The sequence below is a fragment of the Ruditapes philippinarum genome, unplaced genomic scaffold (genome assembly GCF_026571515.1).
Source record: "Ruditapes philippinarum isolate M1 unplaced genomic scaffold, ASM2657151v2 ctg1023_1_1_1_1, whole genome shotgun sequence".
Taxonomy (NCBI): domain Eukaryota; kingdom Metazoa; phylum Mollusca; class Bivalvia; order Venerida; family Veneridae; genus Ruditapes; species Ruditapes philippinarum.
The window spans coordinates 62,287-84,626 of NW_026854204.1; the positions used below are offsets into that span (position 1 = coordinate 62,287).

General features: G+C 33.1%; 2 protein-coding genes across 3 annotated transcripts in view; both read left to right on the plus strand.

Annotated features, from left to right (window-relative positions):
• The window catches only part of LOC132739419 (conserved oligomeric Golgi complex subunit 3-like), a 33,008-nt gene that overhangs the window by 616 nt on the left and 10,052 nt on the right, over positions 1 to 22,340 (plus strand). Inside the window, exons 2-17 of one of the 2 annotated variants that reach the window (XM_060727131.1) lie at positions 5,338 to 5,478; positions 6,092 to 6,153; positions 7,180 to 7,345; positions 8,018 to 8,092; positions 8,528 to 8,620; positions 9,382 to 9,510; positions 10,251 to 10,369; positions 10,796 to 10,922; positions 13,009 to 13,100; positions 13,890 to 14,029; positions 14,543 to 14,703; positions 17,646 to 17,832; positions 18,260 to 18,372; positions 19,203 to 19,292; positions 19,599 to 19,719; positions 21,171 to 21,194. In XM_060727131.1, coding sequence (XP_060583114.1) covers positions 5,338 to 5,478; positions 6,092 to 6,153; positions 7,180 to 7,345; positions 8,018 to 8,092; positions 8,528 to 8,620; positions 9,382 to 9,510; positions 10,251 to 10,369; positions 10,796 to 10,922; positions 13,009 to 13,100; positions 13,890 to 14,029; positions 14,543 to 14,703; positions 17,646 to 17,832; positions 18,260 to 18,372; positions 19,203 to 19,292; positions 19,599 to 19,719; positions 21,171 to 21,194 — 1,840 coding nt within the window. The remainder of the gene's footprint in view (positions 1 to 5,337; positions 5,479 to 6,091; positions 6,154 to 7,179; positions 7,346 to 8,017; positions 8,093 to 8,527; positions 8,621 to 9,381; positions 9,511 to 10,250; positions 10,370 to 10,795; positions 10,923 to 13,008; positions 13,101 to 13,889; positions 14,030 to 14,542; positions 14,704 to 17,645; positions 17,833 to 18,259; positions 18,373 to 19,202; positions 19,293 to 19,598; positions 19,720 to 21,170; positions 21,195 to 22,340) is intronic. The other variant, XM_060727132.1, reaches the window with a different exon arrangement.
• On the plus strand, positions 456 to 3,454 carry LOC132739420 (uncharacterized protein C17orf113-like). Its single transcript, XM_060727134.1, has 6 exons — positions 456 to 1,646; positions 1,852 to 1,998; positions 2,276 to 2,423; positions 2,716 to 2,791; positions 3,098 to 3,153; positions 3,376 to 3,454. The coding sequence occupies exons 1-5, from the start codon at positions 788 to 790 to the stop codon at positions 3,134 to 3,136; spliced, it is 1,269 nt and encodes a 422-aa protein (XP_060583117.1). The 5' UTR covers positions 456 to 787; the 3' UTR covers positions 3,137 to 3,153; positions 3,376 to 3,454.

Below are 22,340 nucleotides of genomic sequence, written 5' to 3' on the forward strand. Positions count from 1 at the left end.
CATTCTGGTTCCCAGGTCCCATTATGGTTCCCATAGAAGTGCCCGGGCTACCAGTCTACTCATCCATTTTTCAGTAAGAATTCCTCGGTTTTTATCATTATCTTGTAATTCGAAAAAGTTGCGATGTGTCTTTTCAGTACTTCGGACGAAAGTTTTTAAAACTATCACTTTTAGCAGGTACTCGCGTTACCATAAAGCTCGCTTCGAGCTTGCTATTACACTTCCAGGTCTATGTTTTCTACTTCTTCTATCCTCTTGTACTTCTACATCATACTGCTTTAAGATGGTTATGATCACTCTAAGCAGATATACATTGTATACATTTAAGAGACAGCTATAAGATACAAGGGAATCCGGGAACCAGTCCCTAGCTCTTGTTGAATAGACCCCTTGGTTCTTTTACATGCCCAGTGTATAGCACTGATACATGCGAGGATTACCTGGATTTCTTACTAGTACAGTGATTCAGATTGGATCGGCCCTTCGGTCAATGGCCGATAAAAGCTACAGATGACCGGAAAAAACAAATTCAGTACGTCAATCGGGCCGAGAAAAATTCAGTTTGTCAGACAATTTGACCGAAAAATTTCTGTAGCAAACGGTCAAAACTTCATTTTACAATTTAGCCTCGATTATAACAGATATTTTCGTCCCTATCTATGCGATTAAAAAGATAAAGTACGAAAATCGTTTATTTAAAATAATCCGAGTCATACAGGCGCTTATCGGTACCCGGCGCTTATTGATTTAGTGTAGTGCGGAACGCTTCGATGTTTATCGTTGTTGTATGAAAAATATGGCGGCGAAAAAACCTCTCTTTGATGCAAAACAACGATCTTTATTTAGTGTTGGTTTTAATAGTGAAAAATCATCAAACCAGCCGCCTATCAAAGAAAAAGGTAGTTCATCTGATTCTAAAGTACCACGTTCATTTCAAAATAAATGGCTTCAGGCCCACAAGTGGCTTAAGTTCGATACAGAAAAGCAGTTGATGTTTTGTACCCTTTGTATTAACGACGGACGCGACAACATATTTACACAAGGTTGTAATAATTTTAGAACAAGTACTTTTAGTGACCATGTTAAATCAAAAGATCACCAGAGATCTTTAGCGGCAAATGCTTGTAAAGATGACTTTAAAAGTGTGATGAACAAGCACTTCTCTGCCAAGGAAGAAGCGGTTCTACTTGCCTTAAAGACAGTTTATTACCTGGTTGAAGAAAATATACCGCTCAGTAAATTCAAATCACTCGTTGAGTTTCAGAAAAGTGTTGGTGTGAGTGGCTACAATCATCTGTCTGTATCTGACGGTATAAGCTATGAGTCGGACTATGCTAGTCATGAATTTTTGAAAGCTGTATCCGACACTGTGGAGACACATACTGTACAGAAACTACAGAAGTCCCCATTTGTTACACTTCTTTGTGACGAATCAACAGATCGTACTGTTACACACCGCCTAGTCATTTATTGCCAGGTTTTGGGGGAGGATATGTTTCCTGAAACATTATATTTATGCAACATTCGCCTAGATGAAGGAACAGGTGCAGCTATTTCTTCTGCACTATACAAGGAGTTGGAAAAAAGGGGAATTGGTCCTGAAAAGATAATGGGTCTTGGCACAGACGGAGCTAGTGCAATGACAGGTACTTTTTACAACTAAGCACAAAATTTTACTGATAAAAATGAGACCAATGTTAATACTCAATGCACAATAAATCAAAGTTAAATTTTTATGATGTGACACATGGTGGTATTGCTGTTATAAAAAAGTTGACTTTTCTTTGAAATGCAATGATTATTCCTAACACATAGTGACTTGTAATATTTAGCAATTCTACAAAATTTCAGGTAGAGACAGAGGAACTACAGGCATGATGCTGCGTCAAAACCCACATATCATGAATGTACACTGCATTGCCCACCGACTAGCGTTGTGTACAAGTCAGGCGTCTGATTCTGTGCCACCAATGAAAGCATATCAGGAAGTCATAACATGTAAGTAATAATTATAACTATCGATAAGCTCATTTTTTATGCAGTTTACTAAATTTTGATTAAATTCTTAGCATAAACCAACAAATAAAAAATTCTTTCAAACCAACAAATAAAAAATTCTGTCAAATTCAATGCTAAGATATTTTTATAATCTTGTTTGTTTCCCAAGTCTGATGTAAGCTTACTTCAATCAACAAAGTATTTAGTTTTGATTTTGTATATAGCACATGACATTTTAAGAAGAATAAGTTATTTAAGAATTGATTAATCATTTCAGCTATCTTTTACTACTTCAAATTCTCTGCTGCAAGAGTTGCAAAGTTACAGGCCATTCAGGATGTCTTGGACTCCCCCCGATTGAGATTTAAAGAGGTCCATGCTGTTCGGTGGATGTCGTTCTTCTCTGCACTTGAAGCAGTTTACAAGTAAACTATTTAAAAACTTTAAATTTAAACATATAACATGATCATCATCTTTGCCAATGTGCATAAACAGACTTCAATTTAAAACATATAACATGATGTTTTTTTCCAATATGCATTTTTATGTTTGCTATTGTGAATAAAATCTTTGATTGTTTAAAGCAATTTCAGTTATAGACAGACCAAGCCTATTTTAATATCAACTTATTCCTTGAAAATCCTAAAACACAAAGTTCATTTGCATAAAAGAACATAATTACAGCAATTTAAATGTATGTTTTTTTTTTAATTTCAGGGGCTTGGATCCATTGATTACTTATCTAGCTGCCACCCCAATGAGTGATGCCAAAGCACAAGGATTGAAAAAAAAGGTTGTCAAATTGTTTCTGTTGCAAACAGGTTATAAAATAAAATATACTTGTTTTCTAAATATTTTCAGCAGTTTTGAAGTCATTTTTTTACAACTGACAGAATAAAGCCATTGATCTTGTGGCTCATGCTATAAACAATATTCAAATTATTATTTATGAATTGACCTTATTGATTTAAATGCAAAAAAAACCATTAAATTAAAATGCTGAAAATAACCACATGTTCAGAGTTAGCTGTTTTGTTATACAAATTTTAGTTTGAATGTTCCTATTTTATTTTACATTTCAATGTATGTTATTTAATAGATGTTTGCTGCTGTTGGCTGTTATAGTTATTTTGGATGAAATCACATTGTTTTACAGTAAGTTTGTTACAACTTTATATCTTTTCACATATATGTTATTGTATTGCAACTGTGTGTTTTATTTTCTAGCTAAGATTTCAAAATTATTTTTAAATTCAATTTCATGTTAATTAAAACATTTAATTGATAATTTTCTGTATAAAAAATACTTTGTCTGAAAAAATATCTTGTTGATTTAATTGACCAACAACAATAATAATGAAACTTTAATCATTTCAGATTGCCACACTGAAGTTCATATCTATTACCTACATAATGATGGACATCATTCCAATTGTGACTCAGTTGAATCTTTTCTAATCCAAAAGGAAATTACAGATGTAGCATTAGTCAAGGTAAAATTCGCTTAAAAGTTACTTACAAAACTTGCTAATGCTTGAAGTATTGATTTATACTTGGTGAGCATAAAAATAATTCAGATTGCTTCATTCTTTAAAACCATGCAATAAAACTATTTAAGAATCAAACCTTTATTAATAGAAACATTATTATAAATAAATAATTATTAATAGAAACATTATTATAAATAAACATTATTTTTGTCAGGTGAAGATTGACCAGACATTGTCAGACCTACAGCAGTTGATAAGCACTCCAGGATGCCATGAGCAGAAGTTAGCTGAGGTCATTACAGACACTTGCTTCAAGGAGCACACTATCTCCCAGTGTCAAAAAAGTGACATAGCTAGTGCCAAGGAGAAATTTATCACTGCACTTGTTAATAATATTGAGAAAAGGTAATTCATTGCATTCCAAGACATTTTCCACACTAGTATAAAGTATCTAAAATGCAGATAGTATTTTTACATGTTATTATTTCATATGACATATAAAAACTATAATTGTTTATACATAACATAACATATAGGTATATTAAAAAATAGTATAATTCTGTTTTTCTTGTATAATTTCAGGTTTCCAGATACTGATCTTCTATCCTCATTTGGGGTACTCTCAATGAGGCCCATCACACTGCTGTCAGATGTTGAACTGAAAACCTGGGGTGATGAAAAAATAGACATTCTGGTCAATCATTTTGGAGAGGAGAAAAGTCACAAATGGAAGGTTGATGGGGTGCAGCACACTAAGACCAGCTCTCCAATCATAGATCCAGATGCAACAAAAATGAATGGAAACAGATTAAGATACTTGTTAAAGCAGAAATGTATCCCCGTGATGATCTCTTTAAACTGTGGCATCTTATAAATAAGTTTCATGGTGAACAGTTCCCTAACCTTTTGATATTGGCCAGTCTTGCCATCATATGTCCTGTAAACACTGCAGGCTGTGAGAGGGGGTTTTCTGTTCAAAATCAAACTCTTACAGCTTTGAGAAACAGGCTCAATCCTGACACTCAGGACCAAATCATGAGGATAAGGATAAATGGCAAGCCTAGGGAAGATTTCCCATTTGAAGATGCTTTAAAAGCATGGAAAGCAGCTGTACCTAGAAAATTGTTTAACTGACTGAAATAGAAATGAATGAAATATTTTCCAAACAAAAGGGATATTAATAAAGTAAACTTGAAAGTGTCAATAATGTTTTATTATTCATTTGACTGTTACAAAAAATGTCTTAAGTTTTTTTTGTACTTTAGGACAAATGACCTAAAAAAATATGCCCATTTAGGACATCTGTCCTAAGGAAAGTGTGTCCAATCTGAATCACTGTAGTACACCTCTAGGTAGGTGGAAAACACTGACAGTGTCTCTGAAAAATTCCAAGGTATAACCCAGGATCGAACCCGGGATGTCAGGAGTGATAATCAGTGGTTTAACCAACTGAGCTATTGCGCCACCTGTTTTAAGGACTATGTGTCATACAGTGTACTCATCTGACCCATGGCTATATTATGAACAAAGATAAAAACGATAACGATAACAATAAGAATAGTTACCTTGAATATGCTAAATATCTGAAGAAGTAATGCCATTATTCATGAAAATATTATACTGTTAAATTGGATTTGTTTAAATTACCAACACATAAAAAAACCCATGGGTATATTTATCCATATTCGATTCATAAAATAAAACAATAGTGGAAAATAACATTTGACCAATTGAATCAGTAACCCATGTTCACAATTTTGACAGTCCCTACATTTTCTAGTCTGACTGCAACTTTTACTTTTATATATACTTCATGTAATGTATAACTACTTGTGTATTTATTTTAAAGCTTCCAGTGGATGATGGGCCAGCAACAGTTTTACCACCAGTGTTTAACACGGACAGCAAGTCATCAGAATCAAACCCTGTACAGAAATTTCTTGCAGGAACAGATGCTGAAAATGGTGGGAAAATTGAAAACTCTCAACAGGTACTTTGAATTTAAAATTCAAATTTCCTATTTCATTATACATCCAGGGCTCTTATGACATGATCATCATGTCACGGTTCAGAGGGGAGAGTATGTGTAAGTGGCAGGAGAGCAAAATACGGTATTCCGAGGGTCCTGGGTTCGAGACCCGATTAGGCTGCACATTTTTCTCACCCTGTGACAATCATGAAATTTAATGTGGGGTGAAGATTGTCATCAGTTGAATCAATTGTAGATCACTATCCAAGGGCCAAAACTCTTGTTGAAACTTAATACATGTGTTTTAGATCGTAATTAGAGGTCATTTTCTAAGGTCTATAACTCTGACATGGATTTTTACTGAGTTATTGCACTTTGTGAATTTAGAAAATATTTGGTTTAAGTTTTGCTTGCAGCATTAATATTCGCTTGATTCATTTTTTTTAAATTACAATGCATGGTCACTTTCCAAGAAAGGTTACTTTTGAATGGATTTAAATGAAATGAGGCCATTTGTTACCCTAACAAGATTTTTTTTTCTCAGTAGCCAATACTCATATCTGCAGGGTATGTCATGTTTATTATATGTATTATTGTGAATTTTATCTATGTTAAGATTTATTTTTTATTCCAGTTTTTCTCGTGGTTTTCTGAAGTCGAAAATGAAATAGAGAAAGAGGAAGATCTGCCGTACAGGTATGTTGGTATTTTTGTAATACATTGTATTGTGATTGAAACTGAATTTTCTCACTTACCAGATAGAAAAATCAGTAAATGTTACTAAAAAAAGCGGTGTTGGAAAATCTTATCTCACATGGGCTTATCTCACACTCAACGTGCAGCACTTCTTAAAACGGTATTCCTACACATACGCGATTCACTCCTATTTTAACAAAAATGAAACATCAAAAGGTAAAATGTATTAAAATATGTGAGCTAATCTATTAAATTTTCCATGGGATCAAAATAGATTGATATTAACTTTCACACTGAGTCCTACTCTACCTAGGTCCGCTCTTTTCAATATCGGTATGTTACTAAAAATAGTACACTTTAAAATATCGCAAAATTCTTCGTAAAATCGGATATTATGACACTTTGCCTGAAAAACATCGATGTTTTCTGTTATAATAACGATGCTTCTTGATGACAAATCTCATTTTGATATATTTTAATTGAATATTCGTCCAAAATATCCACATAAGTAGAAAAATCTTTGCAAATGGTTAACGCTTTTTGTCAACCATTAAAGTATGGACTGAATTCCTTATAAACACTTATATTATGACACTTTCCGACTTTAATATTGATGTATTTTATCATGAAAACCTTGCTTTTTGATGAGGGATCTCATATTTGAATTTGTTTCATTGAATTTTTCACACATAGAATTTTTTGCGGATGTACATAATGCATAGAAAGTCAGGTGCCTAAGCCCCGCCTAGGTTCGTTGTAATGCGCATAGCAAGTAGTTTTACTGATATTTATATTTTGTTTCTTGTGTGTCCAGGTGAATGAGAAAAATAATCAATCATTGGGTTAGATAGAGGATAGGGAAATCACAACCCTCGGGCAATAAGTTCCATCGGGAACTCGCCAAGGCTGGTTCCCGATGGAACCGATCACCCTCGGGTTGGGATTTCCCTATCCTCTATCTTACCCAATGATAGATTCTATTATGCCCACAAAATTAAATGAACTAACAGTATTAGAATTTTGTAGGTGTCATATAGAGGAGCTAGAATCATTCCGTGCACAATGCGATGGTGTACTAGATGAAGTATCTTCCGGACTAGAGTATCTCATGAACCTACAGCAACAATATATCAATGTGTCTACAAAAACCAACGCTCTACATGAGGCTTGTGAACATCTCTTAGCAGAACAGGTTGGTGATATTGTATAAATTGATTCCTTAGATGTGATATTGTCCATACCTAGGATTTTAAAATATGTAAAGATTGTTTGCTGGATAAATTAACATTAAATACTGTATTTTTATGACAGTCTTCTAAGTATCTTATTTAAGTTAAATGTTTTCTTTTGAGAAATTTTGTGGCGGTGAATTTTTTCCCATTTTAGGAACGAGTTTTTGTGAAATCGATTTGTATTTGGAGTTGGTAGGGGATGGGGAATGTTGAAAAATGCAAAATTTTTATTTCTGAATAACTTACAGCTATGATTGAAAATGCAGAGCTTCTGTCATAATCCATGCATCAGGGTAGTCAATGTTGACTGTCAAATGTCAAGGTTACTTGAAGCGGTAATTAGAAAAACATTAAAACCAGCCATTAAGTCAGTGCATCAACCTGAGAACCAGATGCATTATTATGAGTTTGGCCTGCTATGCCCATTTCCTTGTTAAAAGGTCAAAGGTAACCTTTGCCTAAAATTACCTGTTTGTTAAGATGTGTTTATTATCCTGCTTTGAGAAAGAGGTGCGCTGCTTTTCAGACAGCTCTTGTTTAAGAAAGTTTTGAAATAAATGTTGAAAAAAAAACAACAACATAAAATATTTTAATACAGTGTATCTACAAATATAATCCATTTCTGTTTACAGACTCGCCTCATGAATACAGCAGAGAGTATCAGTAACAAGTTGTCCTATTTCAATGAGCTTGACAGTATTTCAAGTGTAAGTTCAGAAGTATATTCTATATTTTATATTCCATATTGTATATTCTTATTCCATTATTTTAATTGAAACTTTGATATTTTACTTTTATAGGCATGTACATTTTATAAGAACAAGTTTCTTTGGTGATCATGTAGCCATTTAAAGCTGCACATTATTTTTTATATTAACTTACTCCAAAATAACTTTTTCATTCTGAAGTCAGAAGAGTTTTGACATTAACCAAGTACAAATGTTCACGGCTTCACCATTCATTCTGAATTTAAAACAGTTTCAATTGTTGGACTCAATTTGAACGGCATCATCATTTTGAGTGACACACATCTTGTTTCAAAACAGATTTTTGATGATTACATATTGTGTTTTATAAATACATCTTTTTTATCTTTAACGTTTTACATTTAAAATGATCGTGATACATATTGTTTCTTTCAGAAATTGGGATCACCACAGCTTACAGTTACGAATGAATCATTTGTTCCGATGTTATCACGGCTTGATGAATGTATTCTGTACATTAAAAGCAATGTAAGATTTGTTTATATATCTACATACAGTAATTACCAAATTTAGATACATTTGCTTGTTTCACTTTGCAAAATTTGACCGTTTTGCACAGTTATATGTCAAAATAAAATAGATTTGTATTTTAGATATTGATAAAAACTATAAAAATGTATAATTTGGATATTCTTATGAAATATTTTTTGAAAGAAAAAAAATAATTTAGTATAAACTTTTTTATGATGAATAATAATATTTTGTTCCAGAACAATTGATTATCTGCTTTATAAATATATATATATAATATCTCACACTTGCCAACAACATTAATGTACATATATAATTCTATCATGGTTTGTTGTTAGGTGTAATACTAAAATACTATCAACATGATTACATGTATTTATTGTATAACAGACCTTCTATTATAGACCAGTTCTCTTTAATTTGATGTTTACTGGCTGTACAGTTTACATTTGTAAAAACATAATTTATATTCATATAAGATCAGTGCATAGAAATTAAATGAAACATAATGGTTATGTTTATTAATATGAGCCACGTCATCACAAAACCAACATAATGGGTTTGCGACCAGCATGGATCCAGACCAGCCTGCGCATCCACGCAGTCTGATCAGGATCCATGCTGTTCGCTATCATATTCTCTACTTGTTAAAGGGTTGGTAAGCAAACAGCATGGATGCGCTGACTAATCTGGATCCATACTGGTGGCAAACCCATTATGTTGGTTTTGTCGTGACGCGGCTCATATATATTTTACAGCCACAGTACAAGGAGTCTGATGTATTCTTGGCGAGGTTCAGACAGTGTCTATCTCGAGCGCTGAATTTAATGAAGACACATGTGATGAATATATTACAGGCAGCAACCCTTCATGTGAAAAATGCTAAGGTACTTGAAATCTAGATACCTCTTTTGTTTTACTGAAAAATGTATGAAGTGATCTTGAGAGTGGAGGTTATAGTTTTTAGTTTGACTATATGAAGAATAGGGAGAGCTATTGTACTCACTGAGGCATTGACGTCGACCTAGCAGTTAAGCAGTGAAGTTTTGCTCGCAACTTGGTATCTCAAAAACAACTGAAGGGAATGGGCTTAAACTTCACACAGGGATTTTGACAGAATTATGGCCCTTTTTGAACTCAGTAAATTTCTACATTACTAAGACTCTTGTTGTTGTCAAGCACTGAGAATAGTGGAGCATGCTGTCTTTCAAATAGCTCTTGTTTATCTGAATGAATTGACTCACAAAGCAAGTGATGGTGGAATTTCCTAAGAAAAAAGCTGTTCTGTTGGACCAAATTACCATGACAATGTTGATATACAACCCATACTTACATAGCATTGTGGTTATTATCCTTAAGTACTGTACACTTCTATAAACAGCTCATTGCTTTTATTTTCTTGTCAGTCAGGAAGCTATCTAGATAGCTTATCATATGCCTGACACTTGGTCTTATCAGGTGCCTGTTCATGGCTGAAATTATGTAACTAAGGGCAGCAGATATGCTGTTGAATAAAAAGAGTAAGTTAACACTTTAACATTTTAACTTGAAAACAGTGAGCACTCACATGAATTATGCTGATGTTGTGTATATTAGAAACTGTCATATAATGTTTTATTGTATATAGGAGACAGGGGCAGAGAAGAATAATGCTTTCACATTGTTCTACGGGAAGTTTCGGGCAAATGCTCCACGAGTGAAATCTCTGATGGAACAGCTGGAAATGAGAACTGATAAGAGTCCTGAGTATGTATATAAAAACATGGTAACATTATTACATATGTTAAAAGATAATGGTATATATAGAGGGTATATTTACTGCTAAATTTATTGGACAAGTTGACTTAAATCATATTAAGCAACCCTCTGGCAATAATATTTGTTAAGTCTGCATGAATGCTGTGTTTGTTAATAACGAAAATGACATCACATCAAAGTGTTATTACACTAGTATAATATTGATTTGTTATGTGGCTTTATAACACTCGATTTTTAGGGCAAAAACCAAGAATATCCTTTGAAAATATAATTTTAGAAGAAAAAAAAACAGTGAAATAACTCTGATATTGACCTGTTATTTGTAACAAAAAGTTACTTCTTAGCCAATCAGAGAAAGGCATTTCAAAACTCTTTATATATATTAAAATTATAATAATATATGTTTAATTTCAGATATGAGCAGATTTTGAGTGACTGTCACCAGTGTTATTTCTCACAGAGAGAAACATTACTTGGTCCTAGTATTAACTCTACCATCAATGATCTAGCTACAAAACATGTTCGTGACCACTGCTCTTTGGTAGGTTTGTCACTTAACACGCATTATTATTATCATCATTGTAAGCCCTTGACTCTTCAGTCCATTAACACATTATTATTATATGCTCGAAAGAATTTCGGACATATTATGTTATACCCCCTGGCGTCCGTCCGTCCGTCTGTCTGTCTGTTAGCAATTTGGTTTCCGGAGCATAAATTAAGTTCCATTTGGCCCACAACATTTAAACTTCATAGGATGATTGTCCATATTGGGTAGAAGACCCCTATTGATTTTGGGGTCATAAGGTCAAAGGTCAAGGTCACTATGACCTTAAAAGTGAAAACAGTTTCCTGAGCATAACTTAAGTTCCATTTGGCCTACAGTGTTCAATCTTCATAGGATGATTGTCCATATTGGATAGAAGACCCCTATTGATTTTGGGGTCACAAAGTCAAAGGTCAAGGTCACTTTGACCTTAAAACTGAAAAGAGTTTCTGGAGCATAACTTAAGTTCCATTTGGCCCACAGTGTTCAAACTTCATAGGATGATTGTCCATATTGGGTAGAAGACCCCTATTGATTTTGGGGTAACAAGGTCAAAGGTCAAGGTCACTATGACCTTAAAACTGAAAACAGTTTCCGGAGCATAACTTAAGTTCCATTTGGCCTACAGTGTTCAAACTTCATAGGATGATTGTCCATATTGGATAGAAGACACCTATTGATTTTGGGGTCACAAGGTCAAAGCCACTATTACCTTAGAACTAAAAACAGTTTCCGGAGCATAACGTAAGTTCCATTTAGCCCACAGTGTTCAAACTTCATAGGATGATTGTTCATATTGGGTAGAAGACCCATATTGATTTTGGGGTAACAAGGTCAAGGCCACTATTAACTTAAAACTAAAAACAGTTTCCGGAGCATAACTTAAGTTCTATTTGGCCCACAGTGTTCAAACTTCATAGGATGATTGTCCATATTGGGTAGAAGACCCCTATTGATTTTTGGGTCACTATGTCACTATTACTTAGAAATTGAAAACAGTTTCTGGAGCATAACTTAAGTTCCATTTAGCCCACAATATTCAAACTTCATAGGATGATTGTCCATATTGGGTAGAAGACCCTATTGATTTTGGGGTCACAAGGTCAAGGTCACTATTACCTTAAAACTGAAAACAGTTTTCGGAACATAACTTAAGTATCATTTGGCCTACTGTGTTTAAACTTCATAATATGATTGTCCATATTGGGTAGAAGACCCCTAATGATTTTTGGGTCACAAGGTCAAAGGTCAAGGTCACTATTACCTTAGAATTGAAAACAGTTTCTGGGGCATAACTTAAGTTCCATTTGGACCACAATATTGAAACTTCAAAGGAGGATTGTTAATTGAAGGAGGTAATACTTTATTTAATTCTCATGTCTTACAAATGCTTCATCTTTACTATAAAAAAAAAAATCACTTTCGGGCATATAATGCTCCGCCTAGTGGTGCTCTTGTTATCATAATTAGTAGCCCTTGACTCTTCAGTCCGTTAAATCTTTGTTAGAAGACTGGTAGAGGATTTGGTCCCTATAATACATGTGTTTTTGTAAAAATAAATATGATATTTTTTGTGTTGATTATGTTTTCTCAGCATGTGTACATGGACTTCACACTTAACCTTTGAGCATCTGTTAGTGGTGTCTGTTGGGAAGTGGTTAAGATCTTTGAATAAAAACCACTTGCCCGGCACTGGTTTGGGTTCAGATCTTGCAAGGGACTGCTTGGATTCTATATGAAAAGGCTATAGCTTACAGAACATCGGTGGTGCTGCTCAGTATCCTGGTGTTACCGGAAATAAAGCAAGAAAAGGGAATCAGAAGTCTTCCTTGTTTATTTTCACACAGCCTGTAGAACATGTTTGATGCAAGAAATGGCTTTAATTTTCTTTCAGTAGAGATCAATCTTAAATAATGTAAAAATGTGTATACAGGCATTATAGGGAAAGTCTTATGCTGGTAATTCATCTGTTATTAATGTAATAGGGGTGATGCTGAAATTTTTGATAAAAAAAAGTTTGTTTAATTTCTGAAACTATTAATTGCAGATTATATATAAGAGAAGACATGTTTTATTTCAGATGAGAAGTGGTTGTGCATTTATGGTTCATGTTTGTGAGGATGAGTACCAGTTATATCTCAACTTCTTCTCCAAGCCTACCATCATGCTTGAGTGAGTATGCAGCATCTATATCAGTATATATAACTTGTATTATCATAATTTCTTCTTTAACTCTTACCCTCTTGGAACTGAAAGTGTTTAAAGTTTGCCATCAATATAGAGCTTGGCCTGCTTGTTCATCCGTACATAGAATCTGATCAGGTGACTTTATAATGTAAGCAGGGTAACTTCAAATTTGCATCTTGGTACTTTTAAAATTGATAATGGATAGTTTCAAAAAAAAGAAATTTAGCATGGTTAAAGTTAAAACTAGCTTCATGTTTTTGAGGGTGGTGGTGTTCCTATGTGTGCTCTCACTTTTGTGTCACCTTCTCCATGTCAACGCTTGTGTCTGGGTAAGTTGTATTTCCTGGTACACTATGTGACCAATAAGGTTAAAAAAGAAAAATTAAAAAAAAAGATTAGATAACAAATTTATATATTTAGGGAATATTTTCCTTCTGGATGGCAGAAATTATAGGTAAAGTAGCACTGACAACTTGCCAACTTTACTTTATGATGGAGTTATCTGATGCCCCTCTTAGAAGATACCAACCTCCATAAACTAGCTGGATAGCTTCATTATATGAGAGAATCTGAAGTCTTGTGCAGGATTAAACACACACAGCTGTGAGGGGCAAGTGGTTTGAAATGGCGATTTTTTCACTTGGTTCCATTAAGCTAATAAAAGTATATGAACTTACTGCATAAATGGAAGAACATGAAGTGTGATTTTGAAATATGAACATATATTGATTTGCAGACGAAAAGAAGAAAATTTTTGTTTTTGTATTTTGTCAGTGAGATGTTGGAGAGGTTATGTAGCGCCCTCTATGACGTGTTCCGGCCCCTTATTATACATATAAATCACCTGGAGACACTAGCCGAGCTGTGCAGTATACTAAAATTAGAGATGATTGAAGAGCATGTTGAGCAGAATCGTAAGTGAAATTTACATATTTTATAACTCTGCGTTACTTTAAGAAGAGTTTAGTTAAGAAGTTGTTTCCCTTTGACTTAAGTTATCCATAAGTGTTCATCTTTTGTCTTTGGTTATCCATAAGTTGTCTCCCTTTGATATCTGCAATTATTTTCCGATTGACATTTGTTTTCTTCAAAAGCTAATTTTGACACTGTCTCTGTTGAAAAAATACATTGTGCTTTCTTTATCTTATGCTTGCATGCATTTTCTGAAATATACGCCAATGTTACGTACAAGTGACCGAGTCTTTCTCTCATCAAACAATGCAGATTTTTTTAAGTGATAAAATACAATTTTTATTTTAGATTAAAACATATGTCAAAAAAATTTAAAAACATGCTTTGAGTATTTTAGTAGAGGCTTATTTTCTATGTGACTAACTTCCAATTTAATTTTGACTATACTCATCAAGACAGGCATATTATTAAAATGTCAAGATCTAATTTCATTGACTGATATGTATATTTTACAGCACAAGAGTTGCGGGCCTTTGAGAATGTGATAAAGCAGTTATTGATGGACGTACAAGAAAGATTGGTATATAGAACATATATATACATACGGACAGACATTCTCCAATATTCGGCAGCTCAAGGTGACTTGGCGTACCCAGAAAAACTTGAAATGATGGAGGTTAGATTGATCAGGATTTATTTTATACTTACTAACAATTTGGAATCTTTCATGTGTGGAAGCTATCCAGCTAGCTTATGGAACGCCAATGGTTCTACTCAGGTGCCTGTTCGTGCTTGAAATGATTTAAAGCTGGAACATCGCCATATGACCTATACTGTGTCAGTGTGACATAAAACCCAAATTAAACAAACAAACAAATGCTTACTTACAATATACAAGATTACATCAGTGGGATAAATCCAATATCACTCACTGTTTATCAATCAGTGATATAACACAGTGACTTTCATCAATAAGTTATAGTAAAAATAAATTTAAACTATTCAAGATACTGACTTAATCAAGTTGTAAACTAAAGTATATCTTATGTTCCTGAAAATCATTTGCATAAAAATTTTACTGGTATAGATAAGGTTCAACTTTTAAAGATATTTTAGACAAGATATTCTAGATATTGAAACGGCAAAAATAAGCAGATTGATAAATAAAGTACAATTTATTTATATAATACAGGTAGCTTGGTACTCTATTTTAATTTATTTGATAGCCAAGCCATTTGTTAAAGCCATTTAAAAGTCTTTGTTTTTTCCATTTCCGTGTCAATTAAGCAATACATGTATAAAGTGGCATTTCCAATTCACAAGTGATTTTTTACTTTTTATGCCCCCACAATGTGGGAGCATATAGCGTTGCACTTGTCCGTCCGTCCGTCAGTCAGTCCGAGCCAACATTTGATTATTATGAGCTTCATTCCGTAGTTAAATAAAGAACATAAACTCATAAAATTTAAAATTAAGAGTTTTTTTTGTTTTTATGAGCTTATTTTGCTTATGGACGTTGGTCCAGGTGGTGTTTATGAGCTCATTTGCCTCATAAACATCAAATTTTGGTATGTACGTCTGTCCGTCCGTCCGTACGTCCCGAAATCTTGTGAACGCAACTCCTCTTAAACCGGATGGCAGATTTTGCTTAAACTTACAGGGATGAACAACCTTAATGTGTAGATGGTAGTAAAGGAAGGAATTTTCGCTGCGACCAAATTTAACAGAATTATGGCCCTTTGTTGATTTTTAGCTCGACTATACGAAGTATATGGAGAGCTGTCCTACTCGCCCCGGCGTCGGCGTCGGCGTCCGCGTCCGCGTCCAGATTTTAGATTAAAGTTTTGGTGCAGTAAAATATTTTTCACTATAACTTTGTCATTTCTTAAGGTATCAACTTCAAACTTCAAATATATGTTCCTTATCATCAACCACATCTTAAGTGACAAGGTTCATAACTCTAGCACCAATATTTTCAGATTTATCTCCCCTTGAACTTAGAATTTTCCTTAAAAAATACTATTTTTTACTGAAACTTCTTTATTTCTTAAGGGATCAACCTCATACTTCAAATATATGTACCTTATCATCATCCTCATCTTATGTGACAAGGTTCATAACTCTAGCACCAATATTTTCAGATTTATCTTCCCTTGAACTTAGAATTTTCCTCAAAAAATACTATTTCTTACTGTTTCTTCTTTATTTCTTAAGGGATCAACCTCATACTTCAAATATATTTACATTATCATCATCCCCATCTTATGTGACAAGGTTCATAACTCTAGCACCAATATTTTTAGATTTATCTCCCTTTGAACTTAGAATTTTCCATACAAAATATTATTTTTTACTGTAACTTATTTATTTCTAAAGGGAAATATACTTCAAATATATTTACGTTATCATCATCCACATCTTATGTGACAAGGTTCATAACTCTAGCACCAATATTGCAAGAATTATCTCCCCATAAACTTAGATTTATTTACTAGAAAAATGTTATTTTTATTTTAACTTTTTTATTTTTAAAGGTATCTACCTCAAACTTCAAATACTTATTCCTTATAATCATTTACATTTTATGTGACAATGTTCATAACTCTTGAAGCAATATTTACAGATTTATCTCTCTTTGAACTTAGGATTTTCTTTAAGAAATATAATAACTTCTTTATTTTTTAAGATATCTACTTCAAACTTCAAATATATATTTCTTATCATTACACAAATGTTGTGTGGCAAGGTCCATAACTCTTGCATGACTATTTCTAGAATTATTCCCCTTGATCTTGGAATTGATGTTAACAAATGTTATATTTTTACTAATATAACTTAATACTTAATTATACATAATTGATTTTTCTTTCATAGTTTTGTCCTCCTTACTGCGTCCAGCATTTTATTAGTCGAGCTTCGCTGTCTCCTGTGACAGCTCTTGTTTCACTATATACTATGTAGAAATTTTGTGAACGTAACTCCTCTTAAACCGGATAGCAGATTTTGCTTAAACTTACAGGGATGAACAACATTAATGTGTAAATGGCAGTAAAGGAAGGAATTTTTGCTGCGACCAAATTTAACAGAATTATGGCCCTTTGTTGATTTTTTCACTATATACTATGTAGAAATTTTGTGAATGCAACTCCTCTTAAACCAGATGGCAGATTTTGCTTAAACTTACAGGGATTAACAACCTTAATGTGTAGGTGGTAGTAAAGGAAGGAATTTTTGCTGTGACCAAATTTAACAGAATTATGGCCCTTTGTTGATTTTTTCACTATATACTATGTGGAAATTTTGTGAACGCAACTCCTATTAAACCGGATGGCAGATTTTGCTTAAACTTCCAGGGATTAACAACCTTAATGTGTAGATGGTAGTAAAGGAAGGAATTTTTGCTGCGACCAAATTTAACAGAATTATGGCCCTTTGTTGATTTTTAGTTTTCAACTTGTGGCACATGTATGATGTAGTCTAAAAAATGTTTGACCTAGAGTCATAAGATTGACAGAACAGTGGCGTGTGGGGGCATCCGTGTCCTATGGACACATTTATAGTTTTTGTTTATTTCTAATACAGTGATATTTTCAAATATAAAATTGTTCTGTTTTCCAGAGTATTGCAGAAGGTATAAAGAAAGGTCAGATAAAAGGTCATTCTCGTACTCCCTCCAATGCCTCAAGCACAAGTGCCGAGGTTGCTAGGTTAACAGGTGCCGTAGATCCTGACTCTGTATCACTGGAGAACGTACCTCTACAAGAAGATCCAGCGACCGGCTGGCAGGATGTCTCGGCTGGACCAGGTAAACTATCTGTGCTTTATTCAATTACTTTTCTTAATCCGGCATGTGTTTAGAATTTTTTGGTTATCCCTAAGTATACACCAAAGTATCTATTCTTGCCTTCTTATCTAAAATAAAGTTTGAGGGATCCTGATTGTTTTTCCTTTACTTTGGAAGTAAGTCCGTCCTTATATTACCTTTACTATATTGATTATTATGAATTTGTCCAAAAAATATAGTTGATTAGTCATTCATTATAATAATAATAATAATAATTATAATAATAGTAACAATAATAATAATAACAATAAGAAAACTGTCGTTTTTAAGATGTTTTCTGTTACGATCTAAAAGCAAGTTTTATTTATTTTTTTCATCTTTTTTTGTACACAAGGATTTACCCAAACATTAAATTTAGTAAAAGTGATCCCAAATTTATACTTTTCAGGTGGTAACTTGACAACGTCGATGCCGATGTCGCCAGCAGATTTACACGGGATGTGGTATCCCACAGTACGACGTACTCTCGTCACATTGTCTAAACTGTACCGCTGTATTGATGTAAGTAACGTTAGTGATGATGATGATACATGTGCACTTGAGATGCATAGAAAACTGTTGCTCCATTTACCTAAAATAGATTCAAATGCCTGTATAACTAAAGTGACATTTTTGCACATATTTTCATTGACAAGTTGAGCTGAAGTAACTATATATTTACAAAAGATTGACTGCTTTAATGGTGATTGACCAATGGCTGATATCGAAAAATGTTAAATAATATAAAAAAAAGAACTGCCCCTCTCTATTAAATAATTGAATGTTACAGGTAAAATCCGATAGATATTTATAGACCTTTCCTTGGGCCACATAAGTTATTTATCGTTTAGAAGTAAATTATAAAATTGAAAGGAATTCTGGCAATTTGAAAACTTATTTTGACTTTCACCTGTTCTCTCAGTACATAACCCTTGGATTGGGCATAATGTCACTTTAATTATCTTAAAATTAGATATTTCTTTAATGAAATCGATTTCAGTACAGTTGAATTTAAGAAGGGAAAGATATGTGAGTAAAGTGAACAAAATTATCTTTAAGGATACTTAGTGAAAAAATAAATGTAGACAGAGAAAGGGGAAACACATTGTTTTGTCAAATTATTTTATGGTTATTTAACTGCATGCCTTACAAAAATGTTGTAAGACTTCTTTACTGCATTAAAAAAAATCTGTTTATGGTCATGATGAAGAAAACAAAGTTTGTCTGATAATTTGAATCTCATTAACATTTTGTTTTGAAGTAATAATATAAAGTAAAAACCATATGTCCTCTTACATTGACAAATTTATATGTTTATTTATTTTTGCTTGTTTCTGTTTTTTTTCCACTAGAAAACAACGTTCCAGGGTTTATCACAGGAGGCTCTCCAGTCATGTATACAATCTCTAATCAATGCAAAAGAAGGAATCACAAAGAGGAAGGTATGACCTTAATAAATTAGTAAAACAATATGTTATGATTGAACCTGCTGATAGTTTGTGTAAGAAAAAAAAAGCAACTTTATTTAACAAAATTTTTAAAGAAGTGTTTGGGATATTTTATGGGAAGAAAACTTTGATCAATGAAGTTTCTTTACAAAAGAAAATGTAAAAAAAGACATGTAATGTAACCTCTTTTATTTCAATTTTGTGGCCTAGCTTTTCGGTTTTTGGACATGGTTTTTGATTTTGTCATGAAGAAAATATATTTTAATGTTTTGTAATACATGTTTTGCTATTTCTTCACAGGCAATATTGGATGGGCAGCTGTTCATGATAAAACATTTACTGATATTAAGGGAGCAGATCGCGCCATTCCAGGCCGATTTTTCTATAAGGGAGACTTCTCTTGATTTCAGCAAGTTTAAAGGTATGTTGTAACATTGACATTATAGTCAAAAATAAAATCTGATGTGTTTTACTTTTCTTTCAATCCTAATTGCTTACTGAGCCTTTTTATAGTTTGAACTGTGAACTTCATGCTCCCTGAAAGTTTACGGTGGAGCATATAGATAAAGTTGCTGGCTTAAACTTCTACTTGTCCTTGTATCACACTTACTATTTTTATCATAGATCCTTCAATTATTTATTGATAAATTAGATATGAATGGGGGTTGTTTGGAAATGGAAAATCATTAATGGAAATGGAAAAACAAAAAGTGAATTTTGTACTTTCCATAAATTTCTACCATTGAATTGGGTTACAAGTAGGTTAAGGATGTAGAAACTGATACTAAAAATAGATTTTCCAACTTCCATAGAACATAGAAACTGATACTAAAAATAGATTTTCCAACTTCCATAGAACATAGAAACTGATGCTTAAAATAGATTTTCCTACTTTCATTCATGTTTGTAACTTTGTCAATGCAACATCAGTGAGAATCCTTCGATTTTCTTTCTCTTTCTGTAGTAACTATAACAATGTCATTATCCACACCACTATATTTTTCTCTGTATGTGTGTAGAAAATCATGCTTAACACCTTCAAAAACACGTGTTTGAAATACTTTGCTTTTTTGTTGCTGACTTCAATTCACCAGTGTGATATTCCTATATTGTTAAGCTTATTCTATCTGGTCATTTTCATTATCATAGTATGTTATACTACCATTGACAACACTGGAATCAAGGAAAAATAGTTGACGAAAGTGAAATGTATATATACACAATATAATATGACATGAACAGTTGTTATGTTACATTCTTTCATATATTTCTAAGCTGAGAATGCCTAGCATTGCAAATGTTTTGTGTATTTTTATCTGAATATGGGATGGGTGTGGGAAATTTTTCTTTTTGAATTTGGAATGCTCTCTCCTGCGAGCTTTTTGCAGAAAAAATGCTTGACTGTATACAAACAGAATAATATTCAGTATACAACACTCTATGGTTTGAAAAAATATTTGATTGTAATTTATTGGAAACATTTTGTTGGAAACAAAACTGTTCTGTTGCTTAAAAGGTTGGTGGTTCTACTATGATGTCAACTTGTACAATAATGTACAGAAGAGAAGAATGGAAGTGTTTCCATCATTAATGAATCTGGAAAGTAGCCAGATGACCTTTAGGGTGTTATTGTCATTTGATAGTTGTAATAATTTTACTATTTAACCTCTAAAGAATGGCCCCCTTGTTGAGCAGTAACCTTTCTTTAAAATAGGAATAATGGTATAAATCAGTTCTTCCAAAAGTATGGTGTTGCTCTGCAAATTAAGTAAAAAATAATAAATAAAAAAACACCCAAAAATAAAGAATGTTTTATATAATTTAAGTTATAAGCCCATTTATAATCATGTATATACCTATTTTCTTCACTAGAGCTAAAGCTTCACAATTTTGTTGGTATGTTAGTTTTTTTTTTATCATAGTTTATGTTTTATTACGTTGGTAGTAGGTGGTAGCAGGAATGTGTAGACTATTATAATTACAAATTATGAATCTTGTCAGCCTTGCTTCTATATGTTTGTGTTGTCCCGTGTTGTTATAGTTTAACTGTGTAAAAAAATGTTGTCTCTGTATAAGGTACAGGGCATACAAGTTGTATAAACTATATGTCTAGTATTGAATGATGTCTCTCTTTCCAGTATTCTTGTACAGAATATCCCTTTAGTGCCATTTTAAATGTTAGTAGTTTGACTATTCAAATAAAAGGGAAAGCTATTGTTATGGCCCCAGCGTCAGCGTCACATTTTGGTTAAGTTTTTGCATGCAAGTTGGTATTTCCAAAACTACATGAAGGAATAGGTTGAAACTTCACTCACTTATTTGAGAACATAATAGGAGGTCACTGTCCAAGGCCCATGACTCGAACATCGATCTTGATCGATCTTGACAGAATTATGACCCTTTTTGAACTTAGAAAATTCTACACTATCCATACACTTGTTTTACTGACAAGCATTAAGAATAATTGAGCATGGTGTCCTGCCGACAGCTCTTGAGTTTATTATTTTTTAATTCATTCATGTGAGGAAGCTATCTGTGGTACTACTCAGAAGCCCATTCAGGTGCATGGAGGGGCACCTGAGGTCATCCCACACCAATAAAGCTGGAAAGTTGCCATATGACCTTTACTATGTTTGGTGCAACAAAAACCCAAGTAAAAAAAAAATGTTTTTATTTGTTTATGAATATAGTGAAACAGCATCACTGTCAGTTTAAAGTAATTTTAAAAAGAAATAAATAAAAGAGAGAAATAAAAGATAATTATCAAAGTTATCCATAAATTATTGGGGGACAAATGTGTCACAAATCTTTACTTCAACCACAAACTGTTTTCTTTATATTATTATTAAAAAACAACTTATGTGCACTTTTTTACCTCTGTTAAAAGTTTGATATTGGTTGAATCATATCAAATACCTTTACATAATTACACTCTTGCTATCATGGTCAATATTTCTGGGCTCAATTTTTGTTTTTATTATTTTGAATTCTTTCGTGTGAGGAAGCTATCCAGCTAGCTTACCAAATGTCAGGGGTTCTACT